The sequence below is a fragment of the Pristiophorus japonicus genome, chromosome 2 (assembly GCF_044704955.1).
Source record: "Pristiophorus japonicus isolate sPriJap1 chromosome 2, sPriJap1.hap1, whole genome shotgun sequence".
In the NCBI taxonomy this organism is placed as follows: domain Eukaryota; kingdom Metazoa; phylum Chordata; class Chondrichthyes; family Pristiophoridae; genus Pristiophorus; species Pristiophorus japonicus.
In genome coordinates this window covers 175,151,737-175,165,555 of record NC_091978.1, presented here as the reverse complement: position 1 = coordinate 175,165,555, position 13,819 = coordinate 175,151,737, and the positions used below count along the sequence as shown (strand labels likewise).

The 13,819-nt window shown below is 44.7% G+C and overlaps 1 protein-coding gene across 1 annotated transcript in view; it reads left to right on the top strand.

The window, feature by feature from the left end:
* Nucleotides 1-11,322, top strand: part of LOC139229116 (beta-klotho-like) — a 35,668-nt gene extending 24,346 nt beyond the window's left edge. Inside the window, exons 2-5 of the mRNA XM_070860780.1 lie at nt 5,290-5,794; nt 7,705-7,970; nt 8,144-9,323; nt 10,991-11,322. Coding sequence (XP_070716881.1) covers nt 5,290-5,794; nt 7,705-7,970; nt 8,144-9,323; nt 10,991-11,322 — 2,283 coding nt within the window. The remainder of the gene's footprint in view (nt 1-5,289; nt 5,795-7,704; nt 7,971-8,143; nt 9,324-10,990) is intronic.
* Nucleotides 11,323-13,819: the final 2,497 nt, after the last annotated feature.

Sequence of the window (13,819 nt, the reverse complement as noted above, 5' to 3'; positions counted from 1 at the left end):
CACCTCTCTGCCCATCTGGGGCATAATTACTTGGATTCCCCACAGTAGGCAATTGGCTTGAATTGAGAGTTCATCCTTGTGCCTATGAAACAGTTTAAATTCCTCAGGGCATGCCCCGTACGTGGCTGCCCAGTCCCCATTCAGGACACATTTCTTAAATAAAAACAGTAGCTGGTCTTTATTTTCCAGATTTTAATCTGACGGGCTGTCACAGGTGAGCCTTCGCTTTCGAAAGCTTCAACAGCCATGACCATCTCATCATCATGCTCAGTTGCCCCCTCAGTGGTGGCTAGTGGGATCCTGCTGAGTGCATTGGCACAGTTTTCAGTGCCCGGTCTGTGCCGAATTGTGTAGTCATAGGCAGCTAACGTGAGTGCCCACCTCTGTATGTGGGCTGATGCATTCGCATTTATGGCCTTGTTATCGGCCAAAAGGGATGTTAGGGGTTTGTAATCTGTCTCCAGCTCAAATTTCCTGCCAAACAAGTACTGGTGCATTTTTTTTACTGCATATACACATGCTAGCGCTTCCTTTTCTACCATCCCGTAGCCCCTTTCTGCCTGGGACAGACTTCTGGAGGCATAAGCTACCGGCTGTAACTGACTATTGGCATTCACATGCTGCAACACACACCCGACCCCATAGGACGACGCATCGCACGTTAGAACCGTTCTTACACGGGTCATATAACGTTAACAGTTTGTTGGAGCATAACAAGTTGCGTGGTCTATCAAAAGCCCTTTCCTGGCTGTCCCCCCAGACCCAATCGCGACCTTTGCATAGGAGCACGTGTAGCGGCTCTAACAGGGTGCTCAATTTGGGAAGAAAGTTACCAAAATAGTTCAGGAGCCCCAGGAATGAACACAGCTCCATCATGTGATGGGGTCTGGGTGCTCTCTGGATCGCTTCCGTTTTGGACGCAGTGAGTCTGATCCTGTCTGCTGCTACCCTCCTCCCCAGGAATTCTACCTCTGGAGCTAAGAAGACGTACTTCGCCTTTTTCAGTTGCAGCCCTACCCATTCCAGTCTGCGTAGCTCCTCCTCCAGGTTGTGGAGGTGTTCTTCAGTATCACGACCCATGATGAGGATGTCGTGTTGAAAAACCACCGTCCTTGGAATCGACTTGAGGAGGCTTTCCATATTTCGCTGAAAGATCGTGGCGGCCGAACGAATCCCGAACGGACATCTGTTATGCTCAAACAACCCCTTGTGTTTCATGATGGTGGTCAGCTTCTTCGACTCACTCGCCAACTCCTAGGTCATGTAAGCTGAGGTCAGGTCCAATTTTGAAAAAAGTTTGCCACCGGATAGCGTCGCAAATAGGTCCTCTGCTCTTGGTAGCGGATACTGGTCTTGGAGTGACACCCGATTGATGGTGGCCTTGAAATCGCCACATATCCTGACCGACCCATCCGCCTTGATCACCGGCATGATCGGGCTCGCCCAGTCACTGCATTCGACTGGCGAGATGATGCCTTCGCTCAGCAGGCAGTCCAATTCGCATTCTATTTTTTCCCACATCACGTACGGTACCGCTCTGTCCTTGTGGTGTACTGGCCTGGCGTCCTGGTTTATGTGAATCACTACCTTGGCCCTCATGAAAGTGCCGATGCCGGGTTGAAATAATGAGTCAAATTTGTCCAGGACCTGTGAGCATGATACTCGTTCCACAGAAGATATTGCATTGAAATCGCCCCATTTCCAGTTCATGACAGCAAGCCAACTCCTCCCCAGTAGTGCGGGACCATCATCTGGGCCAATCCAGAGTGGCAACCTGTTCTCCGAATCTTTGTGGGTCACGACTACCGTGGCGCTGCCTAGCACCGGAATGATCTCCTTTGTATATGTCCGTAGCTGTGCGTCAATCGGCAATAATTTTGGCCTCCTGGCCTTGGACACCCACAACCTTTCGAATTGTTTGATACTCATCAGGGACTGGCTGGCCCTCGTGTCTAGCTCCATTGATACTGGGATGCCATTGAGGAGCACTTTCATCATTATCAGTGGCGTCCTGGTATATGAACTGTATATGTGCTCCACATGAACTCGCTGAACTTCAGCTTCCAGCGATTTCCCCCAGTATTCATTTGGCCTCGTAGGGCTTACATTGGGCCCGTCCTCCTCATACATCAACCTGGCTGCAGGCTTCCTGCACATACGCGCCAAGTGACCGTTGACGTTGCAGTTTCTGCAGGTACATTGCTGATACCTGCAAGCTCTGGCTGGGTGTTTGCCTCCACACCTCCAGCATGAGCTGGAGGCCCTGTTGTTGGAAACAAAAGGTCCATTACCAGTCGATTGTCTCTGACTGTCTCTGTAACTGTCCTTAAGCACACCATTAACAGGTGTTGATGGCCCCATTACTGGCTGCATTGTCCATTGCGATGGCATGAATCGCCGTTCAGCTAGCCATTGTCTCTGTTGAATTCCCCCTTTGGGTTCGACTACATGCTGGGGCATGCCCTATTGCCCTTGTCTGCCTAGAGAACTGTGTGCCGCGTTAACAATGTTGACTCCCTGGTCGTTTGCCTCATTTGAGCTAAGATTTTTGTCATACATCATTCTGGTCTCTTCCTCCCCTGAGATAAATATCTGGGCTATCAGAGCCGCCGCTTCCAAGGTCAAGTCTTTGGTCTCAATCAGTTTCCTGAAAGCCCCAGCGTGCCCGATGCCCTCAATAAAAAAGTCTTGCAGCATCTCCGCTCTGCATGCATCTGAGAACTTACATAGGCTCGCCAGTCGCCGGAGGTCTGCCACGAAGTCTGGAACGCTTTGCCCTTCTTGCTGCTGGTGCGTGTAAAACTGGTGTCTCGCCATGTGCATGCTGCTCGCCGGTTTAAAGTGTTCCCTGATCAACTTACTGAGCTCTTCGAATGTCTTGTCCGCCAGCTTCTCTGGCGCCAGAAGGTCCTTCATCAGGGAGTACGTTCTGGATCCACAAACCATCAGGAGATGAGCCCTGCGTTTGTCAGGCGAATCCTGTCCCAACCATTCTTTAGTGACAAAACTTTGCTGTCGTCTCTCAATAAAGTCGTCCTGATCATCACCAACGCAGTACCTCTCTTCTGTGCTGCTAGTGGCCATGCTCACGTGGTTTGAATCCCAGTTTCTCGTCGCCAATGATATGTCCTTACTATACTATAAATGCACATGAGACCCATACTTCAGAGACGGTCACTCTGTGACCAGTTACCTTTATTACCAAGACCTCAAGTGATGAAGGTAGGTGGAGCTTCCCCTTTTATACCTGAAAGTCCAGGTTAGGAGTGTCTCCCACAAGTTCACCCCCTTGTGGTCAATGTTTTCAAGGTATACAACTTAGGTCAGCTTATACATGGGTTACAATGATAGTTGAATACATGACAGGCCCCATTCTTTCTCCGGTTATTCTCTTGTTCTTACTGTATTTATAAAACATTGTGGGTTTGCCTTGATTTTACTTGCCAACATTCTTTCATGCTCTGTCTTTGCTTTCCTGATATCTTTTTTAATTGCACCCTTGCACTTCTTATGCTCCTCTAGAGTCTCTGCAGTATTGAGTACTCGGAATCTGTCATAAGCTTCCCTTTTTTTCTTTATCTTACCCTGTATGTCCCTTGACTTCCTGGGGGCTCTTAAGTTGTTCGCACCACTCTTTTTTTAAGGGAACATACTTTCTCTGTACCCACAGAATCTCCTCCTTGAATGCTCCCAGTGCTCTGATACTGATTTACCATCATGTAGCCGTTACCTGTCCACCTTGGCCAAATCCGCTCTCAGCTCAGCAAAATTGGCTTTACCGCAATTGAGAATTTTTTTTCCTGGTCAACCTTTGTCCTTTTCCATAACGACCCTAAAACTTACTGAATTATGATCACTAGCACCAAGATGCTCTCCCACTGATACCCCTTCCACCTGCCCCTTTTCATTCCCCAAAACCAAGACCACTTGTTCCAGCCAGTGTTACATCACTGTGACCCTGTCCAATTTTCCTTATTGGACCTGGTTATTGTTCAGGGCACCGAGCTCCCACATGTACACACTCACCAGTTGATGTGTTGTTGGCCAAAATCCGGCAAAGGAGGGCCCATCTTTTTGGCCCCAAAGGAAGAAGGCCCATAAAAGGGCATGATCCAAGCTTGTGGAAGGGGGTCACCAGGAAAAGTCAGCAAGCCTACTAACAGGGATAATGTGGTGTATATCCTGATCGTCCTCATCTCCCTCCTCACAACAGAGGAACAAGGGATGCCTGGGAGAAAGCCTATTGTTCCCAAAGGAGCACAAGTCAGCAATGGCCCCACTCACAAAAATATTTTTTTTAATTGTAACTAATGAAGCTCTCAGCAAAGGGCAGATGTTAAAATTAAAGAGGAGAATAATCAATAGGGAGATGAGAGAAAATATATAAATGTAAAATAAGCAAGAGAAATAGCAGGAGAATACTGTGCTTCTCACTTGACCATGTTCCTGGTTTGATACAGAGAAGGTGTGGTTTTCTAGTCCATCCTACTATTCTCAATGATTGCCTGTGGCTCGTCTCCCAGAATTTAACATTTGTATCGAAGAGGCGTTTGGGGCTGCTTGTTGGTGGTCCACAGGTAGAAAAATAGTTAACGCCAGCACTAAAAAGGAGTTTGCCATCTTCTCCACAGGAAGGCACCAACCATCAATCCCAAATATCAGATGAGCCCTGGAATACAAACTGGGAACATGGTAAAGTGGGAAGCACAGTCTCCTCCCACTCACCTGCTAGTTCTGTTGCTGATTTCACATTTATATATTTTCTCCCATTTCCCCTTTGCTCTCCCATGTTTGACCACAATCCGCAGGAGCCCATGAATCTGTACCCCAGCACCAGTGGCTGAATTCAGAAAAAGAGGGAAAAACATTGGAGGGAAAGAAAATAATCCAAGAATATAACATTGCTGGACCGGCCAGGTGTCACTCTTTAGGAGCAATAGTCACTCACTGTTATTTAAGATGTGACCTGTTTTGATGTACTGTATTAACTCACATATAAGGAGTGATCCCGCAATTCAGCACTCCCAGTGGAGAGCAGCGTTCGCAAGGAGCACACACTGGGAGATGGTGGACATGCAGCCTGTGATTTCCCAAAGTGCTGGGACCGCGATCGTATAATCCCCACTATAGGCTTCCAGGGTGGATATTTGCACAATGGCATTTATTTGTCACAATATGAGGCATTACCTAAAGAATAACCATAGCTCCATATATTTAAAAGGGGTTTTGAATCTCTGATCACATTTGCTGCTATTAACAACTCAGTGTTATATTGTTTCCTTCTTGCAGGCACATGCGAAGGTCTGGCACACTTATGATAGGCAATTTCGCAAGTTGCAGAAAGGGTTTGTGTCCATCGTGTTGGGCTCTCATTGGATTGAACCAAAGAATGCCAGCTTCAACTACAAAAACTTCCAGATGTCCATGGACCTGGTGCTAGGCTGGTTTGCCAAACCAATCTTTGTGGATGGTGACTACCCTAACAGTTTGAAATTACTAATCAACCCTCCTTTGCCTACGTTCACTGAAAAAGAAAAGAGCATCATTAACGGAACTGCAGATTTCTTTGCATTTTCTTTTGGCCCAAATAACTTTCGATCACTGCAAAACAGTCTCATACTTGGAGATCGTATATCTCTCCATCTTGGGCATGTCCTGAACTGGATAAAGCTGGAATACAACAGCCCCAGAATCTTAATTGCAGAGAATGGATGGTTTTCTGACAGTCATGTTAAAACAGAAGACACCATTGCTATTTACCTGATGAAAAAATTCATAAATGAGTTGCTAAGAGGTGAGTATATTTCAGAGTGTAAACACCTCTATATCCAATAAATAGACTTCGTTTTCACTTTTATCTCTATTTTAATGAATGAACAAAGCAAGATTATATATGTTAATGTAAGAATATTACTATTTTGTTGTGGAAACAGGGTTGAAATGTCATTCGAGGTACAAACATTTATACCCATGGGCCTTCACGGAATATTCTTGGATCATTTGATGAGCAAAATTGGGTGTGGAGGATGTAGTGAGTGTTGAAGTGAATAGGTACACTGTCCTTCCACTTCTGGGGCTTGAAACTGGTCCAGACCAATGGAAAGCCTCCTTTGCCTCATCACTAGGTGCATTCTCTGTGAACTACGTTTGGGCAATCGCAACCCAGTTCCCAACGGTCACTGCACATAACTGCATCTCATTTTGGCAAAACATTGGCATTATCACTGGGATAAGGGTGGCTGCTGTGGAAAATGTAGAAGATGGAGATGCTTTTCTGAGGTTGGAGACAAGCGGGCTGAAAATCCTTGGCCCGGCTCTGGCAGTGAAAGTGCAGCAGAGCAGGGGCCAATGACCTCTGCTCCGGACCTTGCTTTAATATCGAGGGTGGGGTCACTGAATTCACATGGATATTGTAGGTACTAGGGCCAATGTGGGAACACCTTGAGGCATTAGTGGGCAGGTTAGTAAATGTGGTGCTGCATGGATGCTGGCACCCGTCTCACCCACCAGTGCCGGCAGACCGGTGGATCAGCTGCTTTGTTAGTAGGGCTAACCTGAAGGATTTCCAGGGGAGACCCCGGTGGGCCCCACTTCTACGTTTAGCTGACTACACCTGGTTCATCCGGAGTCCAAGTGTTTGGTGGAGGGAGGCTGGGGTTGAGAAAATTTTTATCATGGGCATTCCCTCCCCTTGGCCCCTCCACCTCTGACATCATGGACAATGTTTAGGATGGGCAGAGGTTCCGTCAACCCCAGAGCCCATCGGAAGTTTGCAGCCTGGGTTGGGACCTGGATTATCTGGTCCCCATCTGATTTCCCTAAGGCTGCATTGGACTCCCAGCCAACTTATGCTGGAATGCACCTCTCGCGCTGCATAAATTCAGCCTAACATCCCTTTCCTCAATGAGTACCCATTTCCTTCTTTCTTCTATTGTCATCCATTTGCATCTCCTTTCATTGTCATCAATTTCCTCTATCCCTCTCCGCTTCATTTTCCCCTTTCTTTTACTGATACCCACTCCCCACTTAAAAGCTTTCTTGGCCAGCAGGGATAGAAACCTGGAGCTTGAGTCACCCTGGCCTCCCTCCTCAGTTGCACCTCCTAAAAAGAACACCAGTAAAGATTTGTAGGAAAAAACATTGTGATTAAAATAAAAGTTATGAATCGCTTGAAGATTGTCCCCTGGGGCTCTTCAGTGGTTTAACTGATTAGAGGTGTGGGCAGAAGAGCTATTCAGACTAAGAATATCCCAGATGGCAGAAGGGCTGCTACAACTGACCTCAGTGCCTCTGGGTTAGGGAGGGAAGGTTGGCTAGTGTCCCAGTCCTGTACATTAACTGGCTGCTGGAAGGGCACGTACGTGAGCTTTGGATGAGTACAGGATCGTGCTGCTCAGTTGTATTGCATCCTGTGGTTGAACAGCTTACCAACACTCAGTCACTCATAAATAAATACCACTTGGACAAGGTATCAGAGGGCACCTGGCACTCACAGGAACTATACATTGGCAAAGAATCAATGCCTTCATGTGAGCAGGAGAGAAAATTGGAAAAAATATTAGAAAAAAAAAGAAAACTGCCCTGGTTAACGTGAGATAAAGTGAGATAAGTCAAGAATGTGACAAAGAAGGCTTGTATATAAAACTCATTAATATCTCCTAGTGCCTTTTGATCATTAATTTGATTTGTTTTCATTCTGGCTAGCTATGCACTTTGATGGAGTCAACGTGTTTGGATATACTGCCTGGTCCCTACTGGATGGCTTTGAATGGCAGTTTGGCTATAGTATTACACGAGGATTGTTTTATGTGGATTTCAGCAGTAAGAACAAGTCCAGAATCCCCAAATCCTCTGCTCTGTTCTATAAACAGATTATAGAACAAAATGGTTTTCCGAAGACTGAGGTTAACCAGATTGTGAATGGACAGTTTCCGTGTAACTTCTCCTGGGGAATTGCAGAGACAGTGCAGGTAAGAACATCTCTGTCTGAATTACAGGGCTCATTTTCAAACTTCAAGTTTCCAGCACGGATCATTTTGCACTGGAATTTTGAAGTCGGAAAATTCCTCCTTTGTTAGTCAGAATGATAGAACAGTACACCCAAAACTGTAGGCCTCTTGTTTACTTCTTTCTTTGGTTGCAGGTAAACAATGCGATTTTGTCCCCTGAGTTTGTTGATCACAACCTTTACATTTGGAACTGCAGTGGAGATCAGAAACTGTACAAAGTCAGTGGAGTGACTATGTCACCTCGTCCACCTCAGTGCACCGATTTCAGCAACTTCAAACAACATGTGGCAATGGTGAGGAAGATGAACGTGACTCACTACAGCTTTGCCTTGAAGTGGTCCCAGATTCTACCCCGTGGTGATCTGTCCAGTGTAAACAGAAGCATTCTAAGTTATTACCGATGTATCATCAGTGAACTGTTAAAGCTGAATATTGCCTGCACCGTCACTTTGTATCATCCAACATACCATGATATTGACTTACCTGCACCATTGCTGAACCAGGGAGGATGGCTCAGTAGACAGACTGCCGTTGCTTTCAATAATTATGCAAAATTGTGCTTTCAAGAATTTGGTGATTTGGTCAAATTGTGGCTCACTATGAATGAACCAAACATACATCTTCAGAGAAGCCCCGACACCTACAGGGCAGCGCACAACATGATCATCGCTCATGCCCTAGCCTGGCATACCTACAACAGAGACTTCAGGAATAAGTACCATGGCCTTGTGTCTCTGACATTGCGTGCTGATTGGGCGGAACCAGCAAATCCCTTCCTTGAATCCCACCGGGGAGCTGCTGAGAGGCTTCTGCAATTCCAAATAGCCTGGTTTGCAGATGCCATTTTCAGGACTGGAGACTATCCACTTATTATGAGGGAATATATCGTCTCCAAAAATGACAAACATCTGTCCAGTTCCTGCTTGCCACATTTCACTGAGGAAGAAAAACAGATGATTAAAGGAAGTGCTGACTTTTTTGCTATCAGTCATTTTACGACAAGGTTCATCTTACACAAACCAAAAAATGGAAGCAAGTATGAAATGGATCACGATGGGAGTTTGCTGAGAGATGTAACGTTGCTGACATTCCCATCCCCCTCTCATTCCTTTTTTCCTTTTCTCTCAAATGGCAAAACCCATTCTGAGATGGCAGTCGCACCATGGGGGATACGTCAAGTTCTAAAATGGATCAAATCACAGTATGGAAATATGGACATTTATATCATGGCAAACGGAATTTGGGACAGCTCCACCATCAGTCATGAACTTCAAATATATTATCATAAAAATTATATTAATGAGGTTTTGAAAGGTGAGCCGTAGTATTTATATACAGAGAAGAAACATTATGAGACCTATGACACCTGATTTATATCCCATAGGCAGCTGACATAATAACTCACAACTGACAACATTTATCCTGTTTAAGCCAATAGTTAAAAATGAGGTAAGGAAAGTGGATAATCAGAGCTTCTCCAGTGGCTCACTTAATAAATGTACTTCCTGAAGTGGCCCAAACTATGTCAACCAGGTTCAGTCCGAAGTCAACTTATCTGAGCGATGATTGACTTCAGCTACCAGGAGGAATACCAGCCAGAGTGCCCACTCATGATTGTTGTCCTGTGACTCCTGCTAGAAAACATGAATGTGTGAATATTGGGTGAGGACAGGGCTCATCTGTGATGCCTCTTACGACTAACACAGGATGAATGTAACTGTGGTTAAATATGGAGGACAGCTGTCACCCACAGATCTGTACACCAGCAGAGGCAGGAAGGGGGGGTCAGAGAAAAGGGGAACAGTATATGGGTAAAATCATTCTGTTGAAGAGGTAGAAAGGTTGGGTTTAATGCTTCACTGTGCTCCTCCATGTTTGGTTCCAGTGCAGCTGAGCCAGTGCAAGTGATGATTTGTCTATTGCTTGTAAATGTGAGCTTAAAATGATTATATTTTGATTTTCTCCTCAATGTAACTTTCAAAGGAAATGTTTTTTCAGTAATTGCAAAGTGCATGTATCCCAATAACCCATGGTGTGGCACTGAACCATACAGACCAGGAAGATCCTGCAGTCCATCCTTGGTCTATGCTGAGTCAGTGAGCAGGGAAGAAAAAACTGAGGCAGAATTCCCTTTCCTAATTGTTATCCATCAATTCTTACTGGAAGCAACCATGTATGGAGAGTTAGTGAAGGAAGGAATGAACTCACAAGTAATTCCCCCTCCCTCCATGGTAAAATGACGGGCTGACATTCTCAGAGGAAGAATGACACTTGGGCTAGGTTGTAGTGTGCTGAGACACTGGTGGAATTGTATTCCAGCGTGGGTTACTGTCTTCAGAACAGTGACTGGCAGCAGGCTACTCCACTGCAAAGACCATCACTACCATGTCCTATCCTATCCTCAACTGAAGCCCACACTCACACTCTGTCTAGTATAGGTCACTGGATAGAATCAGGAGTTGGAGCCATGTCCGATTTTCTTCCCCCAGCTCAGGAACATTGAGGCCAATTTTAATGTTTACACCACTGGTCTAGCTAAGAGCAGCAAACCAAGCACTGACCAGGGGTCAAACCTGAGTCCTTCCTGGTCTCCATGGCTCAGTACTACACAGAGCAGGCCATTTGCCAATGAGCTACAAGGATAGCAGAAACTGAGTTTCAAACAAACTTTGTTGCTATCTTCCTCAAACAGTGAGTTCCAAGTCTCAGCTGAACTTTGGGGGAGGAAGGGGGCTGTTCTGACTGAAGGTGATGTCCTTCCCCAGGGAGTGAGAAAGGAAAGATCAGAAGGCAAGTCACCCCTGTGCCACTCTTGCAAACTCTATAGAGCCTGGTTACAAACTGGCATTAAAACAAGCCTGGAACACTGAGCTGCCCACCCTATCATCAGGGAATGATGTGTGTGTTGGAGAGAAAAATAATTTTGAAATGTAAGAATTTAATTTACTTTTTAAGAAATAAATGCTCCTTTTTGTCCACAGCACACCTACTAGACCAAGTCAATGTCAGAGGATACTATGCCTTGAAATTAAAGGATACAAATACAAATGAGCGGTCACTGAGATTCTTCAATGCTTCTGAACCTAAGACTTCAATGGAGTTTTACAAAAAACTTATCAGTGCCAATGGTTTTCCTTTGGGAATGACAGGCAAACAATGCTCCATGGAGGACAGACCGAGACCCTGCCCCATGTGTGTGCTTATAAAAGAGGAAAAAATATTTATATTCTTTGGATTCTGTCTCCTGCTCATCACTGTATTGCTTGCTGCAATCATTTTCATACACAAGAAGAAACAAAGAAAACCGTACTGAGTCACATATCTGCAACTTCACAAAGGGACTCCCTGGGAGCTTGATGCTCCAGCTCATGTCGTTCTGTGCACGTCTGTACTTTTAGCTGCTTTGATACCATTTTTCATTACTGGATTTCCAATGCAAGAAAAAGAAGGGAAATGCAGCATTTCTCATGTTTGCATAAAAAAAGACAATATTAAAAGTTAAAGGAATGTGAGTTAGCTGTGTCAGTTAGTACACTCCAGTTCTGGGATGCTTCTGAAGTCTGAATGGGAGACACATTTGGTTTGCTGGGATAAAGGTACTCACAGAGGTTTCAAAATGGATATCAGAATGTCAATTCATTGTAAATTATTTACAAATTGATGACATCTAGGAATCAAATATTTTAAAGCAACATTTTAAACATATAAATTAAAAACAAAAAAATGTTGGCAGTGCGCAGAGGGTCAGCCAGCATCTGAAAGGGCAAGTTAGGTTCATGGTTTCAGTGAACTTTCATCAGAAATGCACAGTAAAGTGGGAGACCTAAAGCATGCAATCACTTCATGACATATAATCTACTTGTGGCCCATGTGTGCAAACTGCCCCAAATATCCTTTATTGAGGTGTTGAGGTGTTTATATTTACTGGTAGACGAAGCACATTCTAGAAGAGATGATAGTGATAATAGTGTAATATCCATGATTCAATGATCATCAACTGCATTACTTTTGTCATGCTAATCATGAACATTGATTACCATGGTTATATTGAAAGACCAGTAGGAAAAATGGCTACAACAATAATAACATAGTACAAAGCCCTTCTTATGGAAAATATTACATTTCCTAAGTGGGGATATTCATGATATTCCACAAAATTATGACTTGCATTATCAAAAAGGCTGACTGGCATCCCCAATAAATAGTGCCAGTTTTTAAGTTCGCCAATCTCAGGCACAATATTGCTTTAAAATATCCCATCTTCACAATCCCAATCAAAATTTGTGCAAACGGTTCACTTTTGTGATTTATGAGAGATGGGGAGGTATCTGAGAGTCAGCCAACAGTGGGACATGAAAGGCAGTTAGATCAAAGTAAAGCAAACATCATAAGATCATAACTATATTGGGCCATAAGAACATAAGAATTAGGAACAGGAGTAGGCCATCTAGCCCCTCGAGCCTGCTCTGCCATTCAAAAAGATCATGGCTGATCTGGCCGTGGACTCAGCTCCACTTACCCGCCCGCTCCCCATAACCCTTAATTCCCTTGTTGGTTAAAAATCTATCTATCTGTGATTTGAATACATTCAATGAGCTAGCCTCAACTGCTTCCTTGGGCAGAGAATTCCACAGATTCACAACCCTCTGGGAGAAGAAATTCCTTCTCAACTCGGTTTTAAATTGGCTCCCTCGTATTTTGAGGCTGTGCCCCCTAGTTCTAGTCTCCCCGACCAGTGGAAACAACCTCTCTGCCTCTATCTTGTCTATCCCTTTCAATTTTTTTAAATGTTTCTATAAGATCATCCCTCATCCATCTGAACTCCAACGAGTAAAGACCCAGTCTACTCAATCTATCATCATAAGGTAACCCCCTCATCTCTGGAATCAGCCTAGTGAATCATCTCTGTACCCCCTCCAAGGCTAGTATATCCTTCCTTAAGTAAGGTGACCAAAACGGCACGCAGTACTCCAGGTGCGGCCTCACCAATACCCTATACAGTTGCAGCAGGATCTCCCTGCTTTTGTACTCCATCCCTCTCGCAATGAAGGCCAACATTCCATTTGCCTTCCTGATTACCTGCTGCACCTGCAAACTAACTTTTTGGGATTCATGCACAAGGACCCCCAGGTCCCTCTGCACCGCAGCATGTTGTAATTTCTCCCCATTCAAATAATATTCCCTTTTACTGTTTATTTTTCCAAGGTGGATGACCTCACATTTTTCAACATTGTATTCCATCTGCCAAACCTTAGCCCATTCGCTTAACCTATATAAATCTCTTTGCAGCCTCTCTGTGTCCTCTACACAACCTGCTTTCCCACTAATCTTTGTGTCATCTGCAAATTTTGTTACACTACACTCTGTCCCCTCTTCCAGGTCATCTATGTATATTGTAAACAGTTGTGGTCCCAGCACCGATCCCTGTGGCACACCACTAACCACCGATTTCCAACCCGAAAAGGACCCATTTATCCCGACTCTCTGCTTTCTGTTAGCCAGCCAATTCTCGATCCGTGCTAATACATTTCCTCTGACTCTACATACCTTTATCTTCTGCAGTAACCTTTTGTGTGGCACCTTATCGAATGCCTTTTGGAAATCTAAATACATCACATCCATCGGTACACCTCTATCCACCATGCTCGTTATATCCTCAAAGAATTCCAGTAAATTAGTTAAACATGATTTCCCCTTCATGAATCCATGTTGCATCTGCTTGATTGCACTGTTCCTATCTAGATGTCCCGCTATCTCTTCCTTTATGATAGCTTCAAGCATTTTCCCCACTACAGATGTCAAACTAACCG